General features: G+C 41.5%; 1 protein-coding gene across 2 annotated transcripts in view; it reads right to left on the bottom strand.

Annotated features, from left to right (window-relative positions):
- Positions 1-15876, bottom strand: part of LOC148016606 (fatty acid amide hydrolase-like) — a 30301-nt gene extending 14425 nt beyond the window's left edge. Inside the window, exons 1-8 of one of the 2 annotated variants that reach the window (XM_087663718.1) lie at positions 15602-15876; positions 14893-15002; positions 14683-14743; positions 14346-14524; positions 14125-14254; positions 13071-13148; positions 12835-12982; positions 12591-12703 (exon numbers count right to left, since the gene is read on the bottom strand). In XM_087663718.1, coding sequence (XP_087519844.1) covers positions 12591-12703; positions 12835-12982; positions 13071-13148; positions 14125-14254; positions 14346-14524; positions 14683-14743; positions 14893-15002; positions 15602-15686 — 904 coding nt within the window. In that variant the 5' untranslated portion in view covers positions 15687-15876. The remainder of the gene's footprint in view (positions 1-12590; positions 12704-12834; positions 12983-13070; positions 13149-14124; positions 14255-14345; positions 14525-14682; positions 14744-14892; positions 15003-15601) is intronic. The other variant, XM_087663719.1, reaches the window with a different exon arrangement.
- Between the last annotated feature and the right edge of the window lie 587 nt (positions 15877-16463).

Genomic DNA, 16463 nt, shown 5'->3' on the forward strand with positions numbered 1-16463 from the left:
TTGCAACTCTAAAAGAAGGCAACCCTGTAACCAATCCTTTAGACTGCATTAATTTCAGCCTTTGCGCATTTACATATCCAATACGTTTATGTCATATTTCAATGTCTGCAACAACCACTCCTTTTCCTTTACCATACATAGCAGCATCGATTGCAAGAATTCCAACATCTAAAATGAACATGCGGTCAACTCTACTTTCTTTTACAACCGACCTGTACTTATCATTAAAGTCTTCTATAAAACCTTTTGCATTGAACCGAACCTGCAACCCTTGCTCTACCATTTGATCAATAGACACTAAGATTTTTGTGATTAATGATACACATAATACATCTGTCAGACTCTTTGTCTGGCCGTCATGCAAGGACAAACGAACCTTTTCAATGTATGAAATTGGGTGACACGAATCATCACCCGTCTGCACATAACCTGGATTTTGTAAATCTTGTCTCTCTCCAAACCATTCAATATAACTGGTCATATGATTAGATGCACTTGAATCGACATACCATACATCATCATGTATCCCCTTTCCTGTAACTGCATTCATCATATACTGCATAACAAACACACTCATTTTTGTCTTCATTCTATCGTGAAGACGATACATAATTTCCTTGCTGCAATTTACCACTACGAATGTCATCCTTCTTAGCATAACAATGGACTGCAATATGACATGTTTTGCCACAATAATAGCAAACAATAGCAAAATTTCTAGAACATCTATTCTACCATCCACCTCTTCCTCTAGAGCTCCCTCTGTCTCTACAGTTTCCACGGCCTCCTAAAACTTGCATTTTACCAAATTATTGATTTAACCTATTTTACTAGTTATCACCAGCACATCCCATACCACGGCCTCTCGAAGATGATCTACCACGTCCCCTTCCTGAGCTTGAGTAGAATTCTTAGACCTGTTTACCATATCTTTTAAATGAGTCACCTTGCATATTGATCTTTTCGGTAATCATAAGAGAGACCAACTCATCCAAATCTGGAAATGGCTTCCGTACATAGACAGAAGTGGAAAATGATTTCCAAGTCTTCTCATTATTAAGGCCATCCAAAGTAGACGAAACCAAATCATCATCATCAAGCATTGCATCCATCGTTGCTAAAAAATCTGCAATGCTTCTCACCTTCAAAACATACTCATTGATAGACATTTTATCTTTCTTCAACATATTCAACTTTTGCTTGAGTTGAATCCTTCGAACCTTTACATTTACTGAAAACATGTTCTCAAAAATTGTCCAAGATACATGTAAAGTTTCTACATTCCTAATATGTCCCAGCATAGTATTATCAATGACTGCAGATAGCCAATTCATCACCTTTTTGTCTTTTGCATTCCATTATTTCCATGCCTTTAATTTATCTGTAATCGGAGGGATACTCAACTCTGGCTCCTTTTCTTCACTTGAAACAAACTCATAAAGGCCATTTCCAGTGAGGAAGTTCGTCACACGGAACTTCCATGAAAGGTAGTTGTTCTTGTCGAGCTTCTCAATGATGGGACTTCCACTAGCCGAAATAACTCGAGTCACTTACTCATAGACATAACAATTTTTCTGAATTTGCATCCATTTATGTGAAAAATAGGGTTTGATTTCAATTCTTTAAAAAAATGTAGATAACCTTAAGACTTTCCATCCACTAAATTTGCTTCAAGTTCTATCTAGATGTAAGCAAGGTAATTGGAATTGATGTTGTAGTATATGCATTCATACATCCAATGTCTTCCACCATATAGTGAAGATGGATTATAAATTTGATCCAAATTAAGCATGAATTGATCTCCCTTGATGAAGTTTAGAGAGTGCATGAATGGCATGAGCATAGCCCGAAATACTAAGGATATTTGCCATGCTTCATCATTATAGTCCAAATTCCTTAAGCATTAGTGGCATAAAGTATTTATTCTCAACAGACTCTTGCATAATTTTGAATAATTTGTAATAATATCTATATTGATTCAAAACTTATTTTTGCTCTGATACCAAGTGTAATGTGCCTACCTAATAAATACTGATAGCACATATTTTAGTAGCCCATCAAGAAGTAATCAAGACTACTATAATTTGGGACTCGTTAGAATAATAGAACACTCGTCATCTTGAGCTACTCTGTTGGGGGTAAAGGCGCCTCTGCCTAGCTGCCCGTGTATTACTACACTAACAGTCACCGCCACTACACACTGCAGGTGGCGGGCACCCATCAACATCACTTTATTCTTTATTCTTTTAGTGACAGTTTGAATAAAGGAAGGCCTGGTCACACATTGTGACTGTTGGAGTTCCCATTTTTAGTCTCTCCCTTTCTTGCTCTTGCTCTCCCGCCATAGCTCTGGAGTCCAACCTTCGATCTGTCGCTCCCTTTCAACTAGTATGAGAACTTTGCTTTCTGACTCTTGAGCTTGGTTCATGGCATTCTTAGCATCCCATCGACTCCCTACTTGCATTGGGTCTCCTTCTCGGCAACCATATCCGACTCCTTCGAGCTCCCGTCACTTCCCGGCTTCCCGAGCACCTTCCCGGCATTGTTGGGCACCTTCAGGGCATTACATCAGAGGTATTTGATCATTTTCTTCAAGGTTTACTTCAGTTCTCAGGTCTCATAAGCTGTAAAAAAGATTGGGGCAGCCACCATTGAAGCTCCCTTGCTTCATATCTCACTTGCCTTTGAACAAGACTTGCTAGAGCTTGTTTGAGGCCTTCCTTAGCTTTAACCAGACCCCTCCGAAGCTTGGCCACCATTTTTTGCAGCCCTAGGACCAGCATTTACAATTGGCGGAATAACGCAGCTCTCCTATATATGTCTTCAGCATTGACAATCACAACAGCAGCTCTCCCCCTCCATTGGCACTTGGAAAGGCTCCATTTCGGGCATATAAACATGCTTTGATGCTTGGTTTTGATGGTTGATGTGTTGACATAGCATTTGGACTGATTTAACACTATTTTGGAACTGTCATAACAGTCCACAGGCAGTTTATGACAGTGTTACACTGACATTTGATGCTACAGCTTGTTTGGCATTGTCATTTGATGCCTGGTTGGTCCCGTTTGATGCCCGGATGTTAGGGGAATGTATGTCTATTTTTTGGCAACCATTTGGAGCTGATTTTGGTGCTGAAATTCTCAGTTTTGAACAATTAATCACTGCTGTACACAGTTGGCCTGAAGTCATTTTACTCATGTATGCTTATACCTATGCTTTTCGTGCTATGTTTTAGGCATATATGGTGATGTATTGACATTTGGGGCTCGACATAGAGCTTGGTTTTGATTCGAAATCGTTGGTTGAGCTTGAGCTCGCTTTGCAAAGCATTTGGATGCTCCATCTTGGATGTACTTATGGCATGTATGTTGCTTATATCTGACCGGTCTTGACATGCTTAGGCTATGCCATTACTACATGCTAGTTACATTGTTTGGAGCCTATTGCTACTGGAGCTCGGTCTTGGCTTGACCTTGGATTCTCGGAGCTTACTTGAGCTATTTATTGGCTTGCCAGAGTTGTATCTTGGGATATACTTGACGTCTTACATGCTTATGGATGCTACATACAGATGCTCTACCGCCTACATGTTCTCGGGATGTACTATTGATGTATTGTCTTGGACTTATGTCATTGGCACTGTGTCTTGCCTTGGCTTGAGCTCTTGAGCTCATACATACGGCTTTTGTGCCAGTGGGAGCATTCTTGAATGCTTATCAGACATTGAGCAAGTGGTACTTTTATGCATTGAGCCGTTACATGCTATTGAGCAGTTACAGACACTTGAGACTTTGGGACTTCTTACCTTTTGGGATGATACATCATATGTATTGGTTCACTGTATGCTTATGAGCTAAGTCTCAGTTTTGGATCTATATCTTTGTGAACTGACACCTACTTGTGTCAAGTTTTGGTAGTGGCAGGAACACTTTGCCCCGTTGCCTGGGGAGTGTGCCTACTCATCACTGGCAGATGTTTGTATGACATACTTGGGTGTTGAATTCATCTTATCGACCCTCATATGCTTATGCTATGCCCGCATGATGTCGGCTTTGGTCTTGCCAGTATCTGATTGCCTTGGGATCCAATTTTGGCACTGTTAGCTCTCTTTTACTGAAATCTGAAATTTATTACAGCAAGCATATATGTATGGACTGATATGGATTTTTCATGCTGAAACACTCTGAAATGATGTACTTTCACTAGTACTTGGTGGGCAGTAGCTTTGGTTCCACTTTCTTCGCCATTTTTTCTCAATTTTGGTGATTTTTTTATCATTTTCTGCAATAAACAACAAGTAGTTTTGAACTATCTATAGTCTTCCAGCCTGCATTATGGCGAGTTCGTCCCACTGATCATGCTGTTTTCAACATCACTAAGATTGATGGTACAAATTACTCTTATTGGAAGAGCCAGATTTGGCAGGTGTTGGTGCAGAAATCGTAGATCAAACCTTTGAGGTTAAGTGGGCATCCGCCTACAACTATGCCAGATAAGGAATGGCTTGAGCTTGATGAGTTATGCAAGTCCACTATTGTATTGTCTCTCACAGAACATGTTCACTATAATGTCTTTGAGGAAGAACAGAGTGCATGGCAATTGTGGGAAAAGATAAAAAATCTCTATGATAAGAAAAGTCAAGCAAGTCAGATGTATTCGCTGAAGCAGCTTATGGATCTGCCATGAAGGAAAATGTGACTATGTCTGCTCACTTGAGTCAATTCCATGCTATACTAAAAAACTTGACTTCACAGGACATCACTTTTGCAAAGGATATTACTTTTCTTTTCTTGCTTGGTACTCTTAATGAGTCATGGGATGTATTCCGCACTGCATTATGTGCCTCTATTGCTACCTTGAAATTATCTGATGTTGAGAGTGCTCTTTTGTAGGAAGAGGTTAACAGTAAGAATTTGGATGTCTCTCGTGTGTCTCATGCTATGACAGCTAGAGGCAGGAATGATAGATATGGAAAGCATGGCACTGGTAATGGCCATGGACGGGATTCTCAGAAATCTTGGTCCAAGTCTCGTGGGAAGTCACGTAGCAAATCCCATGGCAGGAATGTAGATGTTACTTGTCACCATTGTGGGAACAAGGGCCATATTAGGCCACAATGCCATGAATTGCGCAATGAAAGGCACAAAGATAAGGGGAAAGACAAAGTGCAGGATAAGTCTTCTGATCGCAGCATAGTACCTGCAAAGTCCAATGTTAAAATTGAAGAGATCAATGTTATGCAGCCTGAGAATGTTGATTATGATGATTATATCTTAGCAGCTTCTTCTAGTGCTTCGCATATGACAGAGATACACTCTATGTATGCACAGTGTTGGCTCTTGGACTCAAGTGCGTCCTTTCATGTGGCACCTTGCCGAGAGTGATTTCATTCATACCGTATTGTTTTGGGTTCTGTACGCTTGGGTGATGACAGCTCTCTTGATATTATGAGCATTGGTGATATTAGATTGTAGTTTCCTTCTAGTAGCAATTTTGTTATGCAGGATGTACGTCATGTACCTGCTTTAACACGCAGTCTCATGTCAGTTGGACAGCTTGATGACGTAGGATATCATGTATGTTTTGGAGACTCTGCATGAAAGATCACTGGTGGCAGACTTGTGATTGCAAGAGGTGCCAAGGCTGGCAGTCTCTACCCCTCGATTGTATCAGCTTTTTCCCTTGATCACGTTTTGTCTGTGGGTTCTATCCCACATGTATCTCTTTGGCATGCCCGTTTGGGCCATATGTCTTTGAAGGGAATGAAAATGCTTTTTGGTTTACAGTACTCATCACCCCTTGATTATGCATATTTTGATTCATGTGAGCATTGTCTTTATGGCAGGCAGACTAGGTCTACGCATAAGAAGTCTGGTAGGCCACGCATGAGTGAGCCCTTGGCATTGGTACATTCGAATGTCTGTGGGCCCATGCCTTGTCAGTCTATGGGTGGTGCAAAGTATTTTGTTACGTTCATAGATGATTTTTCACGAAAAATTTGGGCTTATCCCATTATGCTGAAATCCGATGTCTTGGCTGTGTTTCAGAGATGGCTTACATTGGTTGAGAACCAGTCTGGGTATAGGCTAAAATGCCTAAGGACAGATAATGGGGGTGAGTATGTCTCACGTGCTTTTGAGCAGTTGTGTGATGAGAGGGATATTAAGCGTCAGTTGATCGCCCCCTACACCCCCCCCAGAATGGTTTGGTTGAGCGGATGAATAGAGCCATCCAGGAGCGTGTACGCGGTATGCTTAGCCATGCAGGTCTACCACAGAGCTTTTGGGCTGAGGCAGTTAGTATAACTGTGCATGTCATAAACAGATCATCCTCTAGTGGTTTGGATTTCCAGGTTGCAGAGGAGGTATGGATTGGAAAACCTCCCTCTTATGCGCATCTTCGTGTCTTTGGATGTGAGGCATTTTGCCATGTGCCCAGGGACAAGAGAAGTAAGCTGGATCCCAAGAGTGTCAAATGCATTTTCCTTGGTTATGGGGATGCAGGCGAGATGGGTTATCGTCTCTGGGATCCGCAGGCGCAGAAAGTCATCCGCAGTCATGATGTAGTCTTCCATGAAGACAAAATGCATAGGCAGCCTAAGAGAGTTGTTGAGATCCGCGGGGTCATATTTTAGGAGGAGCCAAGAGCTCCCACATAGCCAGTTGGACAGCCTACAGCTACAGCAAATGCTCATGGTCAGGGTGTTGGACAGGCAGTTGGCAGGGCAGCGGAGCCTACCGTGAGACGGTCTACTAGAGACAGACATCCACCTGATAGATTTCAGCCCTCGATGCATTATGTCTTGGTTACATATGCAGGAGAGCCTTTCACCTATGATGAGGCTATGCGCAGGGGTGAGTCACTCCTGGGAGAGGGCTATGCAGTCTGAGATAGACTCCCTGCATAAGAATGACACTTCGGATTTGGTTTCCTTGCCTACGGGCAAGAAGGCTTTGCCATGCAAGTGGATGTACAAGCTAAAAAGTACCCCTGGACACCCCAAGCTGGCATACAAGGCTAGATTGGTGGCAAAGGTTTTAAGCAAGAGCATGGTGTGAACTTTGACGAGGTCTTTTCTCCTGTGGTTAAGATGACCACCCTGCGCTTAGTCTTGGTTTTGGTTGCTCAGCTTGACTTGGATTTATACCAGATGGATGTCAAGACGGCTTTCTTACATGGGAACTTGCATGATGAGATTTATATGGAGCAACCTAAGGGCTTTGCAGAACCTGGCAGGCAATACCTAGTGTGCAAATTGAAGAAAAGTATTTATGACTTGAAACAGACACCTAGGGAGTGGTATCATAAGTTTGATGTCTTTATGCAGTCACAGGGCTACAACCGGAGTGCTATGGATCCGTGTCTTTACACAAAGAAAGCCCGTGATGGTTCTTTAACCTTTTTCACTAATTGCTCAATAATACATGTAATCTACACACTTGTTTGCAGATAAATCTAATGAAACACCTCAAAAATTATAGATTCGAAATCTGCAACCTGTGCACCCACTTTCGGTCGACACAACCGAAATTGCAATATATCCTACAACTGTTGTCCACAACCTTGCGGCTCCAAAATGCATCCTGAAGCTGCAACAAAGCCCTAAAGGACTTTATATAGAATATACAGTGCTCTCCTCACATAACAAATCTCACAGCAATCTAAGATTTTCACTCTACCCTGCTTCCGATGTCTCCACATACACTATCCAAGAGAAAAAGTGGAAGAATAAGAGAGCTTCTTACCCGTTGCTTACTTGCTCGAACCTTGCTTCTTCTCCTTCACTTCAACCTTCAAAACTAGCATCTCTCAGTGGCGCCGCTCTGATACCATGTTAAGAATTGCGTGGTGGGGGGACTTGCTTGAGCTGCTACGCCAAGCACACAATGTATAAACAAGAGGAAGCTCACTCAAAAACACAAGAAGAGAGATGGAGGCCAAAACGTTTTCTTGCTCGTTTCTTCTTCTTCTTTTTACACACAATACAATATACACAAAGTATAGATAAGATACAACATAAAGGAAAGCGGCCTACTAAGTCAAGCAGTGCATAACTAACTACACTAGTCGACTGGTTCTATAGCTATGCCAACTGTGTTGAGAGTATAGGCATATGAACTCTCTTTATGTAGGAGTGGATAAGGACAGGCATGTGTGAATGGTCCTGAGGTTAAGGGAAAACCCTAACCCTAGCCAGTTGGGGCTATATAAATAGCCCATAGGTCTACATCAACCTTTGAGTGAGAGTGACCCAAGTTATACTTTCATGAGCAACTGAATAAGCAAGACTTGTTCTTGTACTTTTGAGCTCTTTTCTCTCTCTTGTGCACACTTCAATGTTGACTTGCACTCTGATTTTCCACATGGTATCAGAGCCACCTTTGATCCTTAGCTTCCCTCAGCCTCATTACAGCACTAAGTGCACATGAACATTCGTCTTCTTCATCTTGCCTCTTGACCTCCATAGCCACAGCTTGACCCACCTCTGTTGGAGGACCTAGGAAGAGCAAAGGAGAGCATTTCAACTCAAGATCACTTCTAAAGATCTCTTTCCCAGCTCAAGGCGCAGCAGCGTGGCATGAAAAACCCTGACATTGTGGGCGCAAGAGGGCGGCATTGCTGAAATAGCAAAAAAGGCGCAGTCTGGGCAGCGTGACATCTTCCCAGCTAGGGCTCTCATAGTCCCCCCTAGTGAGCCATCTCCCTCTAAGAGGGTTTGACCTCATTCTCTCTCTAATGCCCATAATCAATAAAACCCTAACTGTGGGTTTCTTGGCAGCCATAGCCAGGAAGCTTCAAGCTTTCTTATTCTCATTTTTTTCAATTTGGGCATTATCAACAATGATTTTAATCACTAAAAAAGCCCTTGTCACAATTTGTTATTGTCCTATGGAGCTTAAATGCAGAGTTTCCTCTCATTCCATGGGCACTACTAAGCTCGTAAAGATCGACCTTCATTATGAGTTAAAGAATGGAAGTTGGTACAAGTGCTTCTTAGCACTACTAATGCATTTAGCTTATGTCTCTTACTGTTTGCTGCTAGTAAATCAGAGAAATGAGTATTATTATCATGACGACGTGAAAATTTGATGCTTTGCTTATGTTTAATTGGCATTTGATTAAAGGATTAATCAAATGTGCAATTAAAAGATGCACATGTGAGGTGCAAGCTACTTTCTCACAGTTGAAGACCGAAGGACCCTGTGAAAAAGATGGGTGTCAAAGGCAAAAGTTGTAACAAGTTACACTTGTTAGATTCTAGGTGAATTTTGGTGTCAGTTTGCCCCTAGGACCATTAATTGGCCATTAAGTGTCAGTGGTGACACTAGGAACTAGGCATTAATTAACGGATTAATGCTTGTCCAAGGGTCAATTAATGCATGGGACCGCTTTGGGTTGCAAATGGCCTAGCCGATTAATTTTTGGATGGGCAAGGTCAATTTTTTGGGCATGGATTAAGGGCTGAATTAATTTTCAAAATTAATTAAATTGCTAAAAATAGATTAAGAAAGCTGCCACTTGGCAAAACTTTCCCATGCAAGTAGGGGAAAGGCTAAATAGGGTTGAAGAGAGAGGGAAATCTCGTTTTTTCATTTTAGAGCTGTTGGAAAGAGGTGTTGGACTGTTGCTGCCAGCTTTTGGGGCCAATTCCCAGCCATTGGAGACCATTTTTTGGTGATGGAGATTGCATATTCTTGACCTTGGGAAGTTGACAATTGCTGCTGATGCACTTTCTCCTGAAGATCATAGTCTTGATGCTCTTATTGTTGTTGGTGCATCCGTTTGGGGCTGGTACAGCAGGGCAGCAGCTGATTTTGATCAGTTCTTCGCAACAAATCTCAAAATTTTCTCTCTCTACAGCATTCTCTCATCTCCTTCAGCCTATGCTTAACCATTCTCAGCAATTCTCAGCCATTTGGAGAAGATCTCAGCCATTTTTGGTGGGCTGATCTGTAATTTCTACAGTAAACCCTAATTCACAGCAGAAATTAGGGTTTAGCAACCACCTTGGGATCCATGCCAGAGATTGAAGGCTCAAGGGACTGAAATCAGCAGCTGATAATTGAAGATTATCAAGGGATTTCAGGAGCCAGCCCATCCCAAACTGATTTGGGGCAGCATTTGGCTAGCCAAGGGTCAAATTGGAGAAGAAGTCCTGGGTGAAACAAGGGGCAAATGACCTTAAAGGCTTGCTGGACATTTATGACAGCAAGAGCAATTGGTTAGCATGAGGAGATTGAAGAATCTCAAGTTCTACTCCTTCCAATTAAATGAAAGCTAAAGAAATACCGCAAGGGGCGCCAATTTTGGGGCCAACAGGGTGTCTACTGTCCAAGAATGTTATGGTAAAGTGTATATTTCATTTTATGTGCATTTATTTATTGTTGTAATTAACTCTTAAATCAGGTTATCACCATCCATTCCAAGAAGGAAGGCTGGTTTCAATTATTGTACTCTTCTTTGATTCATCCCATGGCATAGAGTTGCTTGATCAGCCTTGTTCCACTAAGAACTCCTCTAATCGGCCACATTATCAGGAGCCAGAAGTGCAGTCTAAGTTCACATCACTAAAGTCAAGAAAAACAGTCAAACATAAAAAAAGGGTTGGTCAAAGGCAAGGACCACCTAACTCCTATTTCGAAATACTTCATATGTATAACTTTCAATCATTCTTAACCTTGAAGTTTTAATTATAAAATCCACATTGTTGTTGTTCTTGCACTAGTGGCCCTTTGTAAAGAATTAGACACTGCTCCTTGCACTAAGCAAGTAGTAAGACCTTCCTATGGCTTCAGCCTATGTCGACCTTCATCCTCAGATTCATAAATTTGATGGCAGAGACTTTCATCCCTGGCAAGTACTCATTAAGTACAAAATGATGAAGAGAGGTTATTGGCCTCTCATTCAAGAGACTAGAGTTGTTGACCCTACAAATCTTTCTGATGTGGAGGATGATCAACATGCTCAAGCAATAGTCATATTACACTTAGATGAATCCTTGATTCATCATGTTAATTAGCTCTCCACTGCCAAGGAGAAATGGGATGAGCTTGAAAAGCTCTATGGTGCTACAGGTAAAAACATTAAGATTTTCCTTAAGATTGAATTCTTCAGCTTGAAATATAGAGAAGAAAAAGACTTGGAAAATTTTATTTATCATATGAAGAGCCTCATGACACACCTTTCTTTAGTGCAAGCACCAAAAATCCATGATGAGGATGTTATTGCCATTCTTTTAAAAGCTGTCAAAAATGTTTTTTCCACACTTATAACAACTCTTACTAATATTCCCAATCCTACCTTGGCAAGTATCATCCAATCCTGTTTGGATGAAGAAAAAAGGAATCACAAATAAGGAAGCACCAGTCAAACATCTACTCCAACATCCCGTGACCAAGTCTTGGTGCATACAATTGTCAATAAGTGTACCTTTTGTAAAAAGAATGGGCACATTGTAAACAACTGTTGGAAAAAATACCCAAAAAATATGAAATGTTGGAAAGTACCTAAGGAATTGAAGGCTAATTTTGCCTCCCAATCCAACGATGATCGACTCTTTTGAGTCATGTATCCTTTCTACCTATAACCATCCTTGTAGCCTAATCTATAAAGGCATCCTAGTTTGGGTTAAGGATTGGCATTCTCTTATGCTTTATATTCCAATGCCACCTCGCATTGAGGGAGGGTGTTGAAAGTATAGGTATATGAACTCTCCTTATATAGGAGTAGATAAGGGAAGGCAAGTGTGAATGGTCCTAAGGGGAAGGGGAAATCCTAACCCTAGCCAGTTGGGGCTATATAAACAGTCCATGGGTCTACATCAACCTTTGAGTAAGAGTGACCCAAGTTGTACTTTCATGAGTAACTGAATAAGCAAGACTTGTTCTTGTACTTTTGAGCTCTTCTCTCCCTCTTGTGCACACTTCAATGTTGGCTTGCACTCTGATTTTCTACAAGCTGTAGATAAGCGTAACAAACTAAATATAATAAGTGATAAGTCAGTGGCTATGTGAGTATCATAATGACCACCAATGTGCTAAGTATAGATGTGCGGACCCATCTAGGCAGGTGGTCCATCATCAATGTTCGCACGTGTTGAGCTTGCCATCTCAACAAATTGATGCATTGTTCTTTGCTGCAGTGTTATTTCACTTTCCCTCTCCTTTCCTTTCCCTCTTTACATCCTTTGACCATGTTCATCCTATCAGAGCAAGTTGGCTGCATTCTTGATTCACCCTCCTCTACTTATCAGCAGATACCATTTCCCTCACCCTTCTGGGCTATGGACAGAGAGAAATAGATTATTTGATGGCTGGGCTCTGATATATTTTTGGTATTAAAAATCTAGTGAAACAGAGGATACTATCAGTAAGAGATAAGTATTCAGGTCCTGTTTTACGGACTGGAAAAATCAAGGGACATTGCACAAAGTAAATTCACCTGTCATTGAAAATGTGCAGCTGAATATGTTTTCTTTAAAACACAATCAAAAAATTCATCATCATTAAACATCAACCTTCCACCTTCTCTACAACTTTCAATAAAAGAAGAACCATACAAAAGATTTAATAATTCAGTGCGGATACCTCCACCATCAACACCAAGAGCAACAGGGCAAAGGCCTGCAGCAACCACAGCTGCTGATCCTCCAGATGAGCCACCAGAAAACTTCCTCCTATCATAGGGATTTCTACTTGCACTGAGGAAAGGCCACAAAAGTTGTAGCTTACATAAAGGAAAGAAATTGAAATAAATGGCATGTACTTTCAGGTGTACTTTTGACATTCTATTTGAGTGCTCCAGCACATCATCAAAAACAAGATGCAATACCCATAGTGTGGATTAATCCCTGTTGTTCCCATGCCAAGTTCATGCATGTTAGTTTTTCCAAGTAATACTGCACCACAACTACGCAAACGCTTCACACAATCTGCATCATCTTTGACTGCCCGTACCTTAGGTAGCCACTTTGTGCCTCCTGCAAAAAAGTTCAAGTATCAATGTGTTTCTGAGGTATAAAATGTTTTGGTCCAAAGCACACACTACCATTTTTTATCTGAGCTTACCAGTGGTTGGGTATGGCAAACAGTCAATCTCATCTTTTATTGCTATTGGTACTCCATCCAAAATAGACAATGATTGCCCTAATTCACAATTCAACAAAATCTTGAGAAAACATGATGCTGAAACTTCATAGTTCCTATCATAATTGGATGAAAGATGAATGATTGAATAGTAACAACCTCTACAAATCGTGAAAACTAGAACAGTTTTGTTCTTAAAATGAGAAAAGAGTGATTCTACTAATACATCCCCTGGGCCAAGCTATTCCAAGGCAAAGTATAAAATTAGCCCCATAAGGGAGTTCGAATGTGTGTGTGTGTGTGTGTGTGTGTGTGTGTGTGTGTGTGTGTGTGTAACAAACAGGGAAGCCTTTTACAAGGCCTGAATGAATAACCAATCAGGAGTGCAACAATGCCAGACCTTGTATGACTGAAAATGAAAGAAATTGCTGGAAACCCTAATCCTGAAGAAAACATCTTTCCTCATTCCTCATAATCTATGAGTCACCCTGTAGCCTCTCTGAAGTTATTTACTGCATTTCAATAACAATACGACAGTTCTGTTGATTTCATTCACAGAAAGTTTTGATTTTCAAGAATATCAAATGCATGGTCTTGCTGCACCCACCTCTATCTATTGTTGCCAAGGTATGACAAGACTCAAACATTTGGTTGAGCCATAGTAGCCAACCCTTGTTGTATTGGTCCATAAGCTTACTGATGGAAAGGCTACATGGAAGCTGTATAAACTGGAGGCCTTTAACAGACTACAGAAGTATAATTGGGCATGTAACGAAGGCACCATGTTTCATCACACATATCAAATAAATGATTGTCTGAAAGTTTTAAGCAATTTAGTTCCAAAGGAAATGTGAATAGCAGTGAGCACAATTACATGATCCAAAAATTACAACCCATCTGAGAAACACTATACTTACCCTTTCTTTCTAAACCTTTTGTCATCTGTTCAGGCAAGTTTGGCATTCTATACCTATGTGAGCAATGCATATGTACTTGACACATCATATGGCGTACAAAGATTCAATCAAAGTCAGACCTTTCTTGAAACGAGCAGTTGATTCTTCTGCCTGTCTCAAAACATCTGCTTCATAGCAATTGATGAAAAAACCCATGTTGTCCTTAGATTTGCAAGAATCTTCTTTGGCCTGCAAAAAGCGCTCTGCAACCTGGAAAAATAGCACAAATTTTGATATGTGATTACACTGAATGACTAATGACTTAGCTGAGGCAGCTTAGCGGCAGAGGCCAACTGCCCACCATTGTAGGTGTGATTCTGTTGGCCTTGTAGGCTTTGGAGTAGTCTTGGATCGTCCAGTGGTGGAAGTGTTCATAAGAATCTGCGCTACATGATGAAGCTAAGCAGTTGAAAGCTGAAGCTAGCCGGTCACATGAAGAGAGTTCTTGATCCAATTGAAACACAGCAGGCTCCTCATAAACTGTGCAGCCCATTCAACAGCTCTATTTTAGTATGTCCTGGAGCCAGACCACTCGAAAAACTTGCTCAACATAAGTTCAAATATACCTGCATCACAGTTACAGAGGAGTTTGACAAAAATGTGTGCAATATGACATGGATATGATTTGCCTCACTCACCTGTTATGGAGAAACGGGGGACATGCATGGGGACTTCATGGTAACGTGAATCTAAGAATACCTGTCAAACAGTAATCCTCTCTTTGTCAATCTCTTGAGAATTCAAGGGATGCTCTTGCAATACTTGACACAAGTGATTGCTCTAAATTGAAATCAAAGCCCAACTCAATTATAGTCAAACAAAAACCCTTAGAAGAGTAGCACTCATACTCTAGTAATCAAATTTGTTTTCTTCAAGTGCTGTGATAGGAGTGGTCCAGTCACACGATTTTCCAAGGACCAGACAAAGGCCCTGATGGCAAATCCTGACATGATCGGTGCTGCAATGCAAGAGAGAAAGCATCACATTTACTGTCCAGTGGTGGAAAGAAAACCAAAGCTTCGTTGAAATCACACAATCTGACTCTTTGCCAAGGCATGAAGATTACAGATAGAACAAGGTAGTCTCTGTTCTATGACGCAATGGTGTTCGATAAAGACTGTACGCGATTACAAAGTAAGTGGAGCTGCTTCAGTTCATCTGTTACGCCCAATGACAGTGCCAATGGATTGGCGTAAAGGTTAAGAAGCCTAACGTACTATTTTAGGCACCGTTCATCTGTAAGGAGCTCCTGTAATATTTACTCATCTGAGGTTTGCACCTGATCGGCATCCTTATATCAGGTTCAGACGTTCAGGCATCGAATGTCCACGGTTTTCTGTCAACATTTCCAGCTTTGGCTCCAATTGTTATGGAGAATTAATAAGAGATTCCCCTCTTATGCAGCTTTGGTCCGAAAGGTTATGGTGAATTAAATAGAAGTTCCGTTCTTATGCAGCTTTGCCCGCAATGGTTATGGTGAATTAATCAGAGATTATAAAATACAAGAGGATTGCGGAAGCCCCAAAAGGATTGAATGAACAGAAGGGGGAGCAGCACCTTTGACATTGGCATAGATGTACTCGGCATCGCTATTCTCGTCTGTGCTCACGAGCGCAGCCGGTTGGAAGTGCGATTCCTCCATAGCTATGGCCTGTGTGTGTGTGTGTGTGTGTGTGTGTGTGTGTGTGTGCGCGTCTATGCCCACAGGAGACAGAGAGGAGGAGGAGAAGAAGAAGAAGAAGAAGAAGCTCAGCTCTACTCAGCTCAGGAATTCTTCTCACTTGGAGGCGATTGTTCGCATATGGGTGGTTCAAGGCTGGCGATGGAAGGTAGGCGACCGAGCACGGTCGAGAATTCCAACCAAAGTCACGCATGTGCGCAACTGACACGTGGAGAGAGTAAGGGATCACTCGGCCCACCAACCGGGGGTCACTCTTCTAGCCAGAAATGATGGATGGATGGTGAGACTCTTGCGTGTGTTGTGCTGGTGTGTACCTAGCCAGAAATAATGATGGATGGTGAGACTCGAGAGTCTTGTGTCCTATGTTCACACTAAGGGCCCCAACACATGCATGACACAAGTCAATTAACCTCCACAAGTCGTCACAGCCGTCGTTGACGTGCACGTGTCTTGGTATTGTAGACCACAACCCCATAAAAAGCGAAGCTTCATACACTGAACAAAGTAGCTCTAAAAATGGAGAAGCTTCAATTTACTACGCTAACTTGGGTCACGTGGAGTTTTTTAAAATGGCATTCTATTCCTTTCTCTCATCTCGACTTTGCTTTTGCTCTCCTTTCACCGCGGTTATCTTTCCTCCTCTGTTCATTCGCTATTAGCAGTGGATCCCACTCAATGAACACTTGTGCATGCCTTGGTCCCTTCACCAACATCCTTACAACATGTATGTGAATTGAC

The sequence above is a fragment of the Lygodium microphyllum genome, chromosome 23 (assembly GCF_053477565.2).
Source record: "Lygodium microphyllum isolate KBCC chromosome 23, Lygodium_microphyllum_v1.1.10, whole genome shotgun sequence".
NCBI lineage: Eukaryota > Viridiplantae > Streptophyta > Polypodiopsida > Schizaeales > Lygodiaceae > Lygodium > Lygodium microphyllum.